This window comes from Chelon labrosus (genome assembly GCF_963514085.1).
Source record: "Chelon labrosus genome assembly, chromosome: 23".
Taxonomy (NCBI): domain Eukaryota; kingdom Metazoa; phylum Chordata; class Actinopteri; order Mugiliformes; family Mugilidae; genus Chelon; species Chelon labrosus.
This window is the reverse complement of record NC_140356.1, coordinates 7,684,340-7,699,035: the sequence shown is the minus strand read 5'-3', so window position 1 is coordinate 7,699,035 and position 14,696 is coordinate 7,684,340. Positions and strand designations below refer to the sequence as shown.

The 14,696-nt window shown below is 41.9% G+C and overlaps 1 protein-coding gene across 1 annotated transcript in view; it reads left to right on the top strand.

The window, feature by feature from the left end:
* The window catches only part of cerk (ceramide kinase), a 45,145-nt gene extending 30,757 nt beyond the window's left edge, over window positions 1-14,388 (top strand). The window contains exons 9-13 of the mRNA XM_084573229.1: window positions 752-857; window positions 1,304-1,383; window positions 4,818-5,014; window positions 9,356-9,570; window positions 11,888-14,388. Of these exons, the coding sequence (XP_084429355.1) occupies window positions 752-857; window positions 1,304-1,383; window positions 4,818-5,014; window positions 9,356-9,570; window positions 11,888-12,041 (752 nt within the window). The 3' untranslated portion in view covers window positions 12,042-14,388. The remainder of the gene's footprint in view (window positions 1-751; window positions 858-1,303; window positions 1,384-4,817; window positions 5,015-9,355; window positions 9,571-11,887) is intronic.
* Window positions 14,389-14,696: the final 308 nt, after the last annotated feature.

The window sequence follows — 14,696 nt, the reverse complement described above, 5'->3', positions numbered from 1 at the left end:
CCGGATGATGATAACAGGTAACTCCTGACTCAACGAGGAATAGCACTAGCATATCATAACAAAATATTGGTGAAATGAAAGAGTTTCGGGGCAGATAATGCGTTATTTAGAGGCTGCATTTTGGTGCCCCAGTCACTTCCACTATATGGATATGCACAGATCTAAATATCGTCCGAACGACTCCAAATGACACCAAAGTTATATGTGTGAGTAAGTGATCTTATTTTATGCCAGAAATAAGGTCCATGTTGTAAAAAACGGTAATTCCCCTTTAATGTCTCGTGTTTTGTTGCTCTGGTAAGACTATCCAATTGCTCGCAGAGGTATTTTGTTGCCAGTCTGGCAACATTCTGCAATACAGGGACTTAATAGACATTTATTTAAATGAAAATCTTTGACGGTGCCTTGCCAAGCGTGTAATGTGACGCTGAAAAGAATAAGCTTGTTTTCAGTGTTAAATGAAAAATGAGGCTAGTTTACAAATGTACTCGGTATGGAAATGGTTCTACAAATGATTATATTCGTGTGAGCTGCTAATTCTTCTGCGGAACGGAGCGCGGCGCACACACAAACTTGCGCGCATCGATCGTCAATAAACGACGCCCCTGTGTCGAATGGTCCAAATAATTATGCAGAGGCCCTCCTTTTAACAATTAACTGCCTCGTTAGGTGTAATTCGAGTTGATTAAATTGTTGATTAAAGTTGAAAGTGATTTCAACTAATAAAACTCTCCCTGGGTTTCTGTCGCAGGCTTGAAAACCTTTCTGAGCCACAACTACTATGAAGGCACCGTGTCTTTCCTCCCGGCAGAGGATGACGTGGGGAGCCCAAGGGACAAGCTGCAGTGCCGATCGGGGTAAATAAAGCTTTCTGCTGCGTCTCGACACTTATTTCACAATGTCCCAACTTCTCGGACTTGTCTGTGACACTCGCCGGAGCTCAGATGTGGTAGTTTAGTCTGTCATCTAATTTACTGTAGACAGCTCTTTCAGTCTTGTCCAAAAGGCTCTCGTCTAAGTGCTTTGGTTTTTGATGTGCCGTGAGTAGACATCATTGAGAGTGAACGCCATTATTCTGTTTAATGACACCGTAAAAGGTGATATGACTGTGCTGCAAAAGCCACTTCCACCTGTAGACGCCTTTGAGCCTTTCCTACAAGAAGAAATACTAACATTTAAATAACTAAACACACATTCAAGACAGTTTAAGACAGACTGAAATCATCCCCGTGTAATGAAACTCTGGAGCTTGTTAAAGTTTCGACTGTAACAGAATGAAACAAGGTTACGTTTGATATTTCAGGTGCCGCGTCTGTCAGCACAAGCCTTCATCAAAGGACCGGCACATCAAGATGTCGGTGGAGAAGGAAGACTCTGGTAAAGGTACGAGATTTGGGTTTAGTTTTTTTTTCTTTTTTGTTGTTGTTCGGAATGTGCCAACGCAATCACGCCGAGATGCATACTCCTCATCCCTCCGCCTCGTTATCCGCTTGTTTGTCGGTTTATAAACCACCGGCAGACTTTTGAGATGTGCGGAAATGAGTATTGTTAAAGGCTGGCGGTTTGAGAATAATACAGACAAAAAAAAATAAAAAAAATGAAATAAAATAACAAAAGGAGATGAGACGATCCCTCCTGGCTGTCTCTTCCCTTGAAGTGGCACACAAAAAAACTGTTAGATATTTGCATTTTTCTCTTTATTTCTTGAGGTGGACTGCGTGTAAATAACACTGTCTCTAGCTTTCTTCTCCCTCCCAAATCCCCATTTTCTTGTCTGATTTTTTTATTTATTTATTTTTTTTCCTCCTGCAGCATGACGAAATTCTTGATGAGATTCTTGATGAGTTATTGACGAGAAAATAGGAACTGATTTTAGTGACACTGCGCCACTCCCCGTCGCCGTGGCCACGTCAGGGCCCTTTTTTTATTTTTATTTTTTTGACTATCGATTCTCCAAATCTTCCAGCAGCCAACCCTGCGTCCGATTGATAAGATTACATGTTCCCTGTCGGGGCTCGAGTCCCTTTCGTCCGCTCAGCCTCGAGAAGGACAACCATCTCCTGCCTCGGACCGTTTGAACGCAGCATTACCCACAATCCTCTCAACTAACCGACACAGCGGATGAGGCAGATGAAATACTGACTCCTGTGTGCGTGCACTTTGAGCTGCAGATGATTTCTGCGTGTTTTCCTCTGTCTCCCTCTCTCTAATTAGTGTCATGATGTTAAATTCTGGAGTTTCTATCCTGGCCTGGCTATCTTCCTGTGGAGTGTGTGTGTTTTTATTGCCCGCGCAAATGTGAAAGTGAGCGTAACCCGCTTGTGTGTGGATGCCGCGTGACAGCAGACTCCTCTCTAATCAGGAAGAAATTTTGCTCTGCCAGCTCTGACAGGGGGTTTGCCTCACACCGCTGCTGCAGTTTGCTTCTTTTTTCCTTTTTTTTTGTCTTCTTCTCTGGTGGGGGAAATCTCAGACAACTGCTGGATCAATGAGGCATGACACACTAGCTCTCTGCAAATGAGCCAGCCTCTCCTGCAAATCCTCATTTGGAAGAGCCACAGTTGGATTTGTTGTCGCTTTTTGATTTTATTTTATTTTTTAATTATTTATATAGTTTAGTTTTAATCACTGCTTCCCAATTAGAATATTGTTGTTTTTAACGTGGCCTCGGCGGGCTTGTTATCATTGGTTCGCGTTATCACCTCTGTAAGTTTGTTTTGTGAAATGAGGAGGGGAAAGGTAATGAATCGTTTTGCTTTCCGGGATCACATAATTTTCCCTCTGAGGTGCTTGTGATGCTAATTTGGACGCCTGTGATCATTTTTTTTTTTGTTTAACATTTTGCAGCTTACTCCGATGACTATCGCCACGGTGACAGGGACTGGAAGTCCCGTGGGAGATAGCGCCGGGTCTTTGATACGCCATCGTACGAGTAAACACTCGCTAATCTCCGAGGAACAGAGTGGTGATTTGTGAGGCGCGAACGACGCATCTGTCATTCGGGTTTCGAAGGCCTCGCGTGCGTTTAATCATAACAAGCATGCTTAAGGTTAACCCAGTCAGCCTTCTATCTATACATCTCCCTCCTTAGATGTTATGAACTCTTCCTTAACTGCATTCAGAAACATTCTGCTTTAGTGCACGACTATCAGCGTGAAAGTGTCTATCTTGGCTCTATCACCAGGGTAAAGCTGCAGTGAGTGTGGCTGCCAAGACATCTGGATCCTAATGGACCCTCATCAGCATCACTGCTGTTGTGCGACAAGCTTGGAACTTAACCCCAGGATTCATAAAGCCCTTGCAAAATACACTGTGTAATTTCCAAACCACATTCCTTTTGATGCACTGATTATTTGTTTCACTCTAACGGCGGCACTTCTGGAGTAGCCAAACTCCAGGCCGAAAGGAATCAGCAACCCTTTGCTTATCAGATGTGCTGTTAAATACAGCATTACTGCAGCTCAAGGTTTGTTAAAATGCCGCAGTGGAAGGGGAAGAAGTCATCTAAACCAGAAATGCTCCAAAATGCACGTTAAAGCGAGTAATCGATAACCGCTCGTGTTTTTGAAGGATTGCAGGTGAACGGCTGCAACGGGGCAGTGATTTTTTTCTTTGCAAAACACTGTTCGGCTCCACTTGACTTTCGCTGCTAAGTCACCATTTCCCCGCGTCAACATTAATCCTGTTGTTGAGAGAACTTGAATAAAAGTGATTTTAGTTATTTGGAGCATACAGTGGTGCCAGCTTGCAGCTCTTTAGTGTGGTTCACTTGTGCAGTGGATTACAAAGCGATTCAGTGTTGGCAACCGCAGAGAAGATACTGAAAACGGTGTCAAGCACGGTGTTTTAAACTGATTTAAGTAGACAGATGCTGGCATCTGGAAGGTTAGAGTTAGAGGATAATCTCTATTAACTGATATCTGCATATGAATATGTAAAATCTGCTGGAAAAAGGATCCAGATTTTGTTTCCAACATTCTCATTTCCTTTTGTTGTCTGACTAGTATTGACCAATCATGTTTGAGTGGCAAATAGTTCATATGGACAGCAGAATTACTTTTCAGCATGCAAGCTAACATCTCACCCTCCACAAACAAAGTTGTTTGTAGTGGATTTAAACTGTTAGCTGAGTGCAAGTGAACAGTTGTAGAGGATTTCTCCTAACCAGCCAGACTGTAAAGAATGAGCAGATACTTGGTCCACATATCCATTTTCTGTTATCCTGATACATATTTTTTCTGTGAGATATGAAACTGAAGTGTTTAATAAATTCCTGTACTGTACGCTGTGTTAAAAGTGGCGAGGATCTTAGTTTTGCTCTCCTTGGTGACCCCTGTGGCACTATGTGGTAACTGCAGGCCCGAACAGCGTCTCCACAGACACCCATTTCTGGACATCGTTAATTTCATATTATTTCATAGGTGGACCTTAGCTGAAATCACAACATTGTTACCTAATTTGACGACAGATAGTGATGCTCACTTTTACTGACACTTTAAAAATAGTACAGTCTATGTAGAATTTTGTAGACAGTGCCTTTTTTTTTGTTTTGTTTTTTTACTGTCAAAAATTGGGTTAACAGCATCATTGTCTGAAATGTGCAGGGATAGGAAGTTATATAATGGTTGGGATTCCATTTTAGTCAAATATATCTTTGCTATGAATGCTCAAATGTTTCAAGGGATGATTTAGATGGTGTTTTGTTTCCAACGCTGTGAAAAGCTGTGAGATACTTTCTGGTTTAACGTCATCTAATTGTGAACCTAAATGAGTCATCTGTATTAACCTTCAGGTGTGGTCATATTCTTGTGTTTCAGATAGTTGGAATGTGATCCAAGGAAAGTTCATTGCAATCAATGCAGCCAGCATGAGCTGCGCGTGTCCCCGGAGTCCGGAAGGCCTGTCGCCCTCCGCCCACCTCGCCGACGGTACCACAGACCTGATCCTGGTCAGGAAGTGTTCCCGCCTGGACTTCTTCAGGCACCTTCTTCGACACACCAACAAAGACGACCAGGTAGGCGTATACACATTTATCCGCTCTGTGTGTAAATTTATTCCTCTTTCTGTTTGGATGTATTCTGTATTAACCGAGGGAATACAGCAATTTATGCTTTTTCCTCATACTCATACTCCTAAATTGTAAATAAACGTTGTGTTTGAGGCAAGCTGTGCAAAATATTCCTGAATTGAAATGAGAGGTAAATTGATGTGATTTGGATCCAGCAGGGATAAAAGAAACCTCCTCTTCCAAGAATGAAGCGACCAAAAAAGGTCTCTGTCAATCACTTTGCTGCAGACTGTGGTGTTCAACACCATGAGCTTCTCATCTGTGATAAAATGAGAGCGTGTTAAGCCTGTGAACGAGGGAGCAGAAGGAGAGTTTGCCCACTTGCTGTGCTAGCACCTCCCTGTGCTGACTCTGCTCAATTTCCTAACTGTGGTTCACTTTAGTTCAAATGCCTTAGCCCTTGTGCCTTCCCACGTATCATAAATAACCTCAACCCTGGTCCAGAGGCGCACCAGTAATCGCTGCATCAGGGATATATGCTGTTTGGGAGCGCAGGCCGATACCAGACTAATGCCCTCACAGGATAGCACGCGTATTACCAGGGGGAAGTCTGGTGATTAGTAATTATTACCTCAGGAAGGACCTTGGAAAGTTTATCCCATTTGGAGGGATCTTGTAAGTAATTTCATCAGTTGCTGCCTTGGTGAAAGTGCAAAAGAGCAAACTGTAGCCAGCACCGACAGCTTTGATTTGATGACGATATGTGTTTGCAGCTTTAAAGTTGACAACACACAGTGACAAAAAGGCAAATGAAAAACGGACAAGATATTATTTAAAACAGTAGCTGCTGCTTTTACAGTGAAATTTAACAAGGGGAGTGAAATATTTTCTGCTCTACTTGACTCTAAATGTAATGTGCACAGGCTAAATCAAATGACCACTTTTCCCTGGGAATGCTACAGCGTAGAGGCCAAGGATTTCCCCAGTACACTGTAATCCAATGCTGAGAGTCAGAAGAGCGATGTGACTGTATCCATCAAAGACACAATTGAAAAATTTGAATGAGGTCAGTTGGTTGGTCTGCTTCTTTGGGTCAGACTGACATGTTGCTATCTAGATGAAGGGAGGGTGAATCCTGTGGATACTGCTCATAATCTGACATTTCCTTTAGCACCACTAGCGGATTGGCCTTTTCAATGCTGTTGAAATTTGTTACAGGTACAGATACACATGTATACATGGTACTAAAAGAGAAATAAAATTACGATATGAAAAATAAAGATGTACTTTTGTTAATTCCTGTGCAATTCTCCATCTCCAACACAGCCTATGTTCTCTGCATTTAGCCTACATCCATTAGTACCCGTTAAGCTGCCCAGAGTACTGCAGATGGTTGCTAATGAATTCGTAGCCTCTTCAAATGTCTCTCACGTATATGTAAACCTAGACCACTGCCAAGCACTTTTACATTTAATGTCTTTATATTCGTGGCCAAACTCAAAATCAAACTCTATAAACCTCCCACGGGTGCGTGCTGGTGTATGAGACTGGTGTGCTTTCCACTGTGATTGATATTTCTACGGTGCCTAACTGACCCAGAAGTACACTGACAAAAAAAATGAAAAATTCGCTTTGTTATGACAAACACCTACTACAATGTCCCCATTACCCTGGGGGTGTAGTTTGCATTTAGTAATAATTAGCCAAAGTTGGCATGTTAAACTGAAATTTCAGATGCTGGACTGCTAAATGTCCTGCTAAACATGATAGCATTGTTGTTCTGAGCATGCTAGCACGTTGAAAGCATCGCTGTGCCCAAGAACAGCAACATAGAACTGCTAATGTGGCTTAAAATCTGATTGTTGTTTTGTTTTCATTTTAATGCAGTGCTGTTATCAGGAACAAATGACATTAGTATCATCCACAGGTCTTCTTAGTGTTAAGTATTAGTTAACGAATGATAGAAAGCTAACATGCTACATTACGTTAAAATAGTTACTATGATACCTGTGCTCGTTAGCATCATCAACGTGAGCAAGTACACATCAGTTCTATTAGCCTTTACCCTGCTGCTTTCACATTAGCGCCAATCGAACAACAGGAGATATGAAGCGTTAAATTGACTTCTGACACGCTACATATCAAAGTTGAGCTTGAACATTTTTTTCAGCGCTCCAACAATTCAGTGACACGTCCATCAATCATATGCTCTTGTTTAACCTGTTTATTTTTAATTGGACAGCGTCACCAATTACACCAATGAGCACTTAAGTGACACTATAACAGCAACTCGCCAACAGTGTAGCTAGCCATGATAGGTCATTTTGTAAGGTTAACTTGTAACACCAAGACATAAAATACATTACTGTTCAGTATCTAAAAGGTGAATTAGCAAGCACTTTCTCTCTTTTCTTGTTGCGTTCCCTCACTTTTTATGCAACATGGCATGCTTGTGAGCTTCAGTGTCAGCTGAAAACGTTAGCATGCTATGTCTGTGAAGGCTCCCAGTCTTCCAGGTCATAGTTTATCCAAAAGACAAGCTGAAGCAAAGGCGGCTAGACTTGTAGATATTCTTGAAGATGTTCCGCCACTCATCCATATAGCTTCTTCAGTCACTTCAGAAACTTGTGTGATTAAGGTACATTAATGACCAATACCATACTTTGGGGAAGGAATACTGACAGGATCAAAACAGTTTCCTATTTAAATCCCAATTCTCCACCAGTCATTTAGAACTGAAGAAGGAACGTCTTCATGAAGAATTTCATTCGCCACTCATCCAAGTGCAGTTGCCCTTGCTTTAGCTTGTTTTCCTGGGTAGAATGCTACATATACTAAACCATACATGCCAAACATTTGCAGTTAGCATCCTCTAGTACAGCTTCACAGGCTAGCATGACACAAAATGTGACTCATACTCAAACGTCAGACATCTCAGAGAAAAACTGATGATATTTAATATTGTTGTCTACTAGTAACAGATCTCGGTGCCGTATTTGCAGGGGAAATTCGTGACATGGAGCGTCTCTAGCTTCAGGCTGTCTTTGCTGCTTTACTTGCAATACGGAAAGGTAGACAAGTAGTCATATGAGTAGGGCGAGTGGGGACTTTGCATCAGAGTTCGGTTAATATCAGCATCACTGTCCAGCCAAGCGGAGAGAAACAAGGAGTGAGAAGCCACTAAGCGTATTCATGGCCTTGTCAGAAAGCCTTTTAGGCAGACCGTCCAGCATGAATGCAAAGTGGCTGCACTCATAAACTGGGCCTGATGCGAAATAAATGGCTGTCACTCCACTTTTAGCATGAAAAAGAGCGAGAAAGGGAGAAAAGGAAGGGAGAGAGAGGAAGAGGGACAAAAAAATGAGAAGAAAAGAGAATAGAATAGAGAGAAAGTGGCACCCCGTGAAGCTGAAGGAAACAGTGTGGCGGACAGAGCTGAACCTTTCCGCGACACCGAGAGAGATGAAAGGGGATTTTGACAAAATAATTTCTTTTCATCTCTCTCTCTTCTTCTCCTCACTCCACACAATTTTTATTCAACCCCGTGTTATCTGACCCCTTCTCCCCTCCCTTCTCTTTTGCATCTGCTCCTGTTTGCGGTTGCCTTCGTATTTTTGTGTAAATGGAGAGAAAGAGGTATATCCCTAAATGGAGTTTTTCGTTTTCATTATAAAAACCAGCAGGATTCCATAAAAAGACAATAAGAAAAATTAACTTTTTTTCTTACCTGACTCACCAGGAGCTAAAAACAAACTGCACACGGGAAATAGTGTACTCACACAGAACAAGAGAAAATAGGTTGCAAATTTATGTTCAGGATGTTCAAATCCAAGTACTGGGTGACCTCTAAAATAGATAATGTGCCTTTGCAATGGAGCCTGAAATGGACCTAAAATGAAAAAGGAATGGGAAAGTACTCTATTGGGTAGTACACTGGGAAAAATCGAAATGTTCCCAGTTAAGTCACAGCATTTAGCATTTAGCATACCATAGCTTATATTCATCAGCATACAGTGTGTGATTTTATTACTTATTACGTATGTTTAGCGTAACCCATGGAGGAGTCATAAAAAAAGATACTTGAAAAAGATTCACAAATGCACAAGAGCACTTTCTTCCAAAAACTGCTAGGTTGAGCACAAAACAATCATTAACTCCTGTGTTCCCCTCTCAGCGTGCTGCTCATTTTGAAAATAAACTCAAGTGATTCAGGAGTGTAGAATCTTAACCCTCTGCTCCATCTGCGGGAACATCTGTTCCTTCATCCACCCCCTCGTCCATCTCTCCTCCTCCTCCTCCTCCTCCTCTTTCATCTATTGCTAATCCACCTCTGCCTCCCGTCCCCAGTTTGACCACTCATTCGTGGAGGTCCACCGGGTGAAGAAGTTTCGCTTTCAGCCGCGGCACCACGAGGTGGCTTCGCTGGAAGACCTTAGCGAGCCCCCAAAGAAGTCAGGCTTCAGGACGATATGCTCCGCCCAGACAGCCTGCAACTACAGCACCGCCCACAGCAGCTGGACCTGCGACGGCGAGATCCTGCCTCACACTGCCATTCAAGTCAGGTAACCAACAGAGGCACCTTTGCATGGACAAGAACTCCAAACACCAACTGTTATTTCAAGGAAGTTAGCCCATGCTTTTCCACGGTTTGTTAGAAAAACAGAAAGGAAGTTGCTCAACTGAAAACTAAAAGTCGAGGTGGAAATGAAATGCACAACCATGGCAAGCCAACACTGAAATAAAAAAATCAAATGCACTGTTATCTAGCAGTTATGATGAATGTGTTGGCCATATAGATGACTTCATAATGCTTTTAAACGGAAACAATCATTTTTGTCTGCTGAAAAGGGCCACGGTTCAATCATTTTTTTTTCTGTTTTATGAAGCCTGTGACTGAAAATGAACATTTTGTGCCGATAAAGACAGATCAGATCTCACTCAGCATAGACGAGGACGGGAAAATGGCTTTGATTTGAAGCACGTAATATTGCAGAAGCAGTATAATGGAAGAAGTATTGGAATACTAGCACAGCTCATAGCTATTGCATCACCACGGTCGGATATTCATGGTAAAGGCTTTCCTTTTGGGTATTAAGCTTCAATCTTGGGCTTTAAGACACGATACTCAGGAACATTTGGAGCAATTTAAGCTAAGCAGGAACAGATTATGTTCTGTATGCCAGACATATCAGTATTCACTGTGCACTGAAGTCAAACTTATATGTGCAACTTTTAGCCATCACTTTGATCCAGACTGCAATATCCTGTTAACTCCTGAATGGATTGGCCATGAAATTTGATGCATACATTCACGGCCCCCATTGGATGAAGCCTAGCTACCTTGGTGAACTTTTGATTGACAGTTCTGGTTTTGAAATCTTAACATACTTATCATCGAATAGATTGCTATGAAGTTCTGTTCGGATGTTCGTTTCCCTCAGAGGATTAACTCCAACGGCTTTAGTGATCCCTGGATTTTAGCCAGTGGTCTTCGCAAAGTTAAGACATCACCATGAACCTTAGTTGGTCATGCCAGCATGCTAATGTTTGCTAATTACCACAAATTAGCTAAGATGATGAACATGGTAACAAACCTGACAAGAAATGTACTGGTTCCTGCAATGCTGCTGTTAGGAAGCACCTTCATTATGGTGGCTTTGCTTGTTCAAACTTATTAGCATGTTGGCATTTTGGAGCCAGAGGTATGACATGTAACATAACAGCACCTGAGTCTACTGCAACATAATGCAAACATGTCCAAAATGCAAATATGCATTTCGGTTTTTGCCACAGATTTATCTTCCTCTTAAACTGAGACAGCGCAATTTGCAAATAGTAAAATGAAGATAAAAGATTTAATGATCAACACTGGTCAGTATATGAATCAATATAAAGGAAATCAAGTTATCTCTATGCTTGGCATTAGCTGCTAATAAAGAAGTTTGTCTGTGTGGCCAGACAGAAATGAGAGTAGCGGTGCCATTAGAGCCGCTAGTGTCCAATAGTCTCCAGTCGGGAGAGTCTTTCACTGTTCCCTGCTGTAAAATCTTGGCAACTCGTTGGAAATAGCCCCCTTCATTATTCTGGCCCTGTCCACACTTCAGCGTTCCCCACTATCAGATCTCTATGCTGCCGGTGTGGCACTGCTTGACGCATCATTTATTTCATGCTCCATTGTACTTAGCCAATGATGCATGGCGCTGTAATGTTGCTAATTTAACGGCCCTCCCCATGTTAAAAGGCTACTCCCCTTTAATTAAAGCAGAAGTCCGTCCTTTTATTGCCTCCTCCTTGCCGCTAATCGTTCTTGGAGTGAGCCAGCCAGAGTGCCACTAGGATAATTAATGGCAATAGCCCAGGCGAAACGAAACGAAAGAGTGAGAACCGAGGACTACACCTTTGGACAAAGTAAGCCCGAGGCACCAAAAGAGCTGAACAAGTGTGATTATAACCCAAATATACTTTATTTTGGAGCTTCTGTACTTTCGGTATTTTTGTTTAGTGTACGAAAAGCATTCTGGAAATAAATTACATAAACTACTACAAGTAAACAATAGGTTTTCCAGTAAATACACAGGTGGTGTACAGGCAGCAATTTAGGCCATACTTTATAATATCCATCTTACTGTTTTTCTTTCTGTTCATATTATCTATCCATCTGTAATATTACATCTGTTATAGGGTGCCTATACACAAAGGTCTTTTTACCCCACAAAGACTACATGCTAATTCTGCACACTGGGGTGGCATTCTACTGCGTTTACATCTGCCACATGGACAGTAAAGTCTCACTGAAATGAGCATAGTCATTACGTTGATGGTTTGTTATTCAGGCTAAATGATGCATTGTGCGTGTCTGTGTGTGTTATCCCTCTGCAGTGTCCAGTGCCAGTTGATCAGGCTGTTTGCCCGAGGTATCGAGGAGCAGCAGCAGCAGCAGCAGCCGCAGCAGCAGGAGCAGGAGCAATGTGCGTTTGAAGACCCTTGTACACCAAGGGCCCTGGAGCCAAATGCTGGCTTGACTGTGGACTGAGAGCAAAGACATTTAGCTGCTAGAAAAAAGAAGAAAAAAAAAAACACACACACGCACACACATACAGTTGCACTTGGCAAACTTTTCCTGGAAAAATACAATCATCATATCAGTTTAAATCCCAAACTTTGGCATCCCAGTGCCTGCTTAGCGTCTGCCTATATGAAGCTTACAGTTAGACGTCCTATCTATGCACAAGAAGTGATGGAATAATACTCAAATGCATGATGAAAATATTCCCAGAATGAAGACGTGAAGCGGCCACAGCCCACCGTTAAGAATGAGGAACATTTAAATCTGTGACTGAAGACTGCAGCTATCTCCTCTCTGCCATTTGGGGTTCTTATGTGCGAAAATTACCTCGTGGAGCTTAAGTAAGCCGAGATATGATATGCAACAGCTACTAGCACATATTCAAACCCATATTCAGTTTCTTCATGTATACTTTTTGGGAAATGGAGATGTTTAAGCTCAGAGGATCTAAAGCAGCCTTGGAGTCCACACAGCCAGATAAAACACTGCCGGACTCAGTCACCAACGATCAGTAATGGTATTTATACCGCCATGAAGGGCTACGTAAATAGGATTTCTCCCTGTGCAGCACGGAGCGACAGCCAGAGAGATGAAGCTGTGTTACCAGAATGAAGAAAAAATGTGAAGTGCACTGATAAACACTTTTTAAAATACTCTTTTTTTAAAAAAAACTCATGCAATCTGATCTTCACATTTTGGAGGAGAAAAAATCATTTAATCTGTGACCCAGGTGAAAGCAGATATGAGCCAGGGACACTAATAAAAAGAGCTGAATACCCTGCTAATACACTAACAGGACCCTGGTGGCTGCTGGGTGATAAGGCAAAGTGGTTGCTAAGTGATTTGGTGCGTCTCAGCACTGCTGTGCTGCACCTGTGGCTCTGAGCCCTGCTCCTCTCTGGCTAAAAAGAAAAAACAGTTAGTTTAAACATCACTTGGGATTCGCCAGAATTAGGCATTGTTAACGTTGTTAGAGATAAACTATTGCTCCGCTATGAAATTAGCCTCATTTAGCTCTTTTTAGTAGTAGGTCAAGCTGGTCTTGATGTCACTGGAGCAAGGTCAAGGAACACAGCAGCCATTATTTTTGCTGCCATCCTTTGTGGTGCTCCTACAGTGATTATGCTAAATTAGACTGCAGGCATAGTAATAACACATTGATTGTGGGTTTGAGTGTATGTGTGCAGAGGTAACGTGTGTTTTCCGCAGTCATTGGAGAGTTTGTGAAGGTGCCAGTGTAATGTCTTAGCTGCATCACAATTAACCTCATGACTGTCATTTTGCAGATGTTCTCCCAGCCAAGAAAAGCACACACTCAGCGTTTTCCTGCCTCAAAAGCCCTCACATAAACACACACACTCCTTAACTGTTGAACCACAAAATTTTGCTGTCTTCTCTACATCTTCTGGAACTGACAATACGGACTCTGGATGTCTACATTTCTTCTTCAGCACTCACTTTTTTTTCAACGTGTGATGTTTCTTTACAGAGTCCAAGTTCCTTTAAGTGTTGCCAAAGAAAATAGATGTTTGTTAGCTTCCAAACAGCTGCAATATCATGTGACGCAAACTAGCTTCCCCCTGTGTACATATGAAAGAAGCTAGTTGCAGCTAATTTAGTTTGCTATAAGCTAAATAAAAGCAACACAATGATTCGGTCCTTTGGTGTGATTATAACCCAACTTAGTCTTGCTTTTACAGTCAATGAAACAAAAATGCAAAGTTCGGTTTGTTTCTAAAGCTCGGGGGTAAGAAGCTTGCAAGCTCGGAAAGCTAGCTTCTTACCACGTCCTCTACTTGAAAGAAGCTAGTTGCAACTAGTTTAGCTTGCTAACACTTATGCCAACTATAGACATTCTCCACATTATTAAAACAATGGCTTCTAGCTATTAGCATTAGCCAGCCAGAGTGCTAAAAGATTAAGAAGTGAGAACTAAAACCACTGTGAAAAAGTAAAAAGCACCACAATGATTGAACCAAACATTTTAAAACTAATTAGGTCATTTGGCATGGTTCCTACCTAATAAGCTAGGAAGAACTAGCTTCTCTCCATGCCCTCTACTTTTATCAGTAAGGTGAAGGCTAATTATCAGATTGTCACACCAACTCCTTACTTTGTACCTCTCTGTGTGCGTGGGCACTTGAAATTCACACCCCTATTGAACACTAAGGATTTAATTTGAAGAAAATTGAAAATTTTAATTTCAGGTTTTATCCGATGTTGTTGTGCTTTCTGTAAACACTACATAAATAAGCTGTGATGTTAGTTGATTTATTTTTATGAAATTCCTTAATAAAGTGCCTTTGAGCTGAGATTCCTTTTCTGTCCTTTTCTTGATCTTCATGGTAAGCTTGACGTCAGTGATGTTTCATCCCTTCCTTTTCTCCTTCTCGCACACACAAAGGTCAGCGTCCCCCTGCTCTGGCTTTCTTAATCTCTCTCTTTCGCACGTTCTCGGTCTCCCAGTATGGGTGGAATTTAATAGGCTGCTCTGATGTGAGCGAGATGTTTCATTAAAGAACATCAGACATCAAAAGTTCTCTGCCGAGATGGAGTGGTATTTCAAGCTGTGCTCATTCCGAACACAATCCGGATCGTGTGTCTTTCTTGATCCCGCAAGGC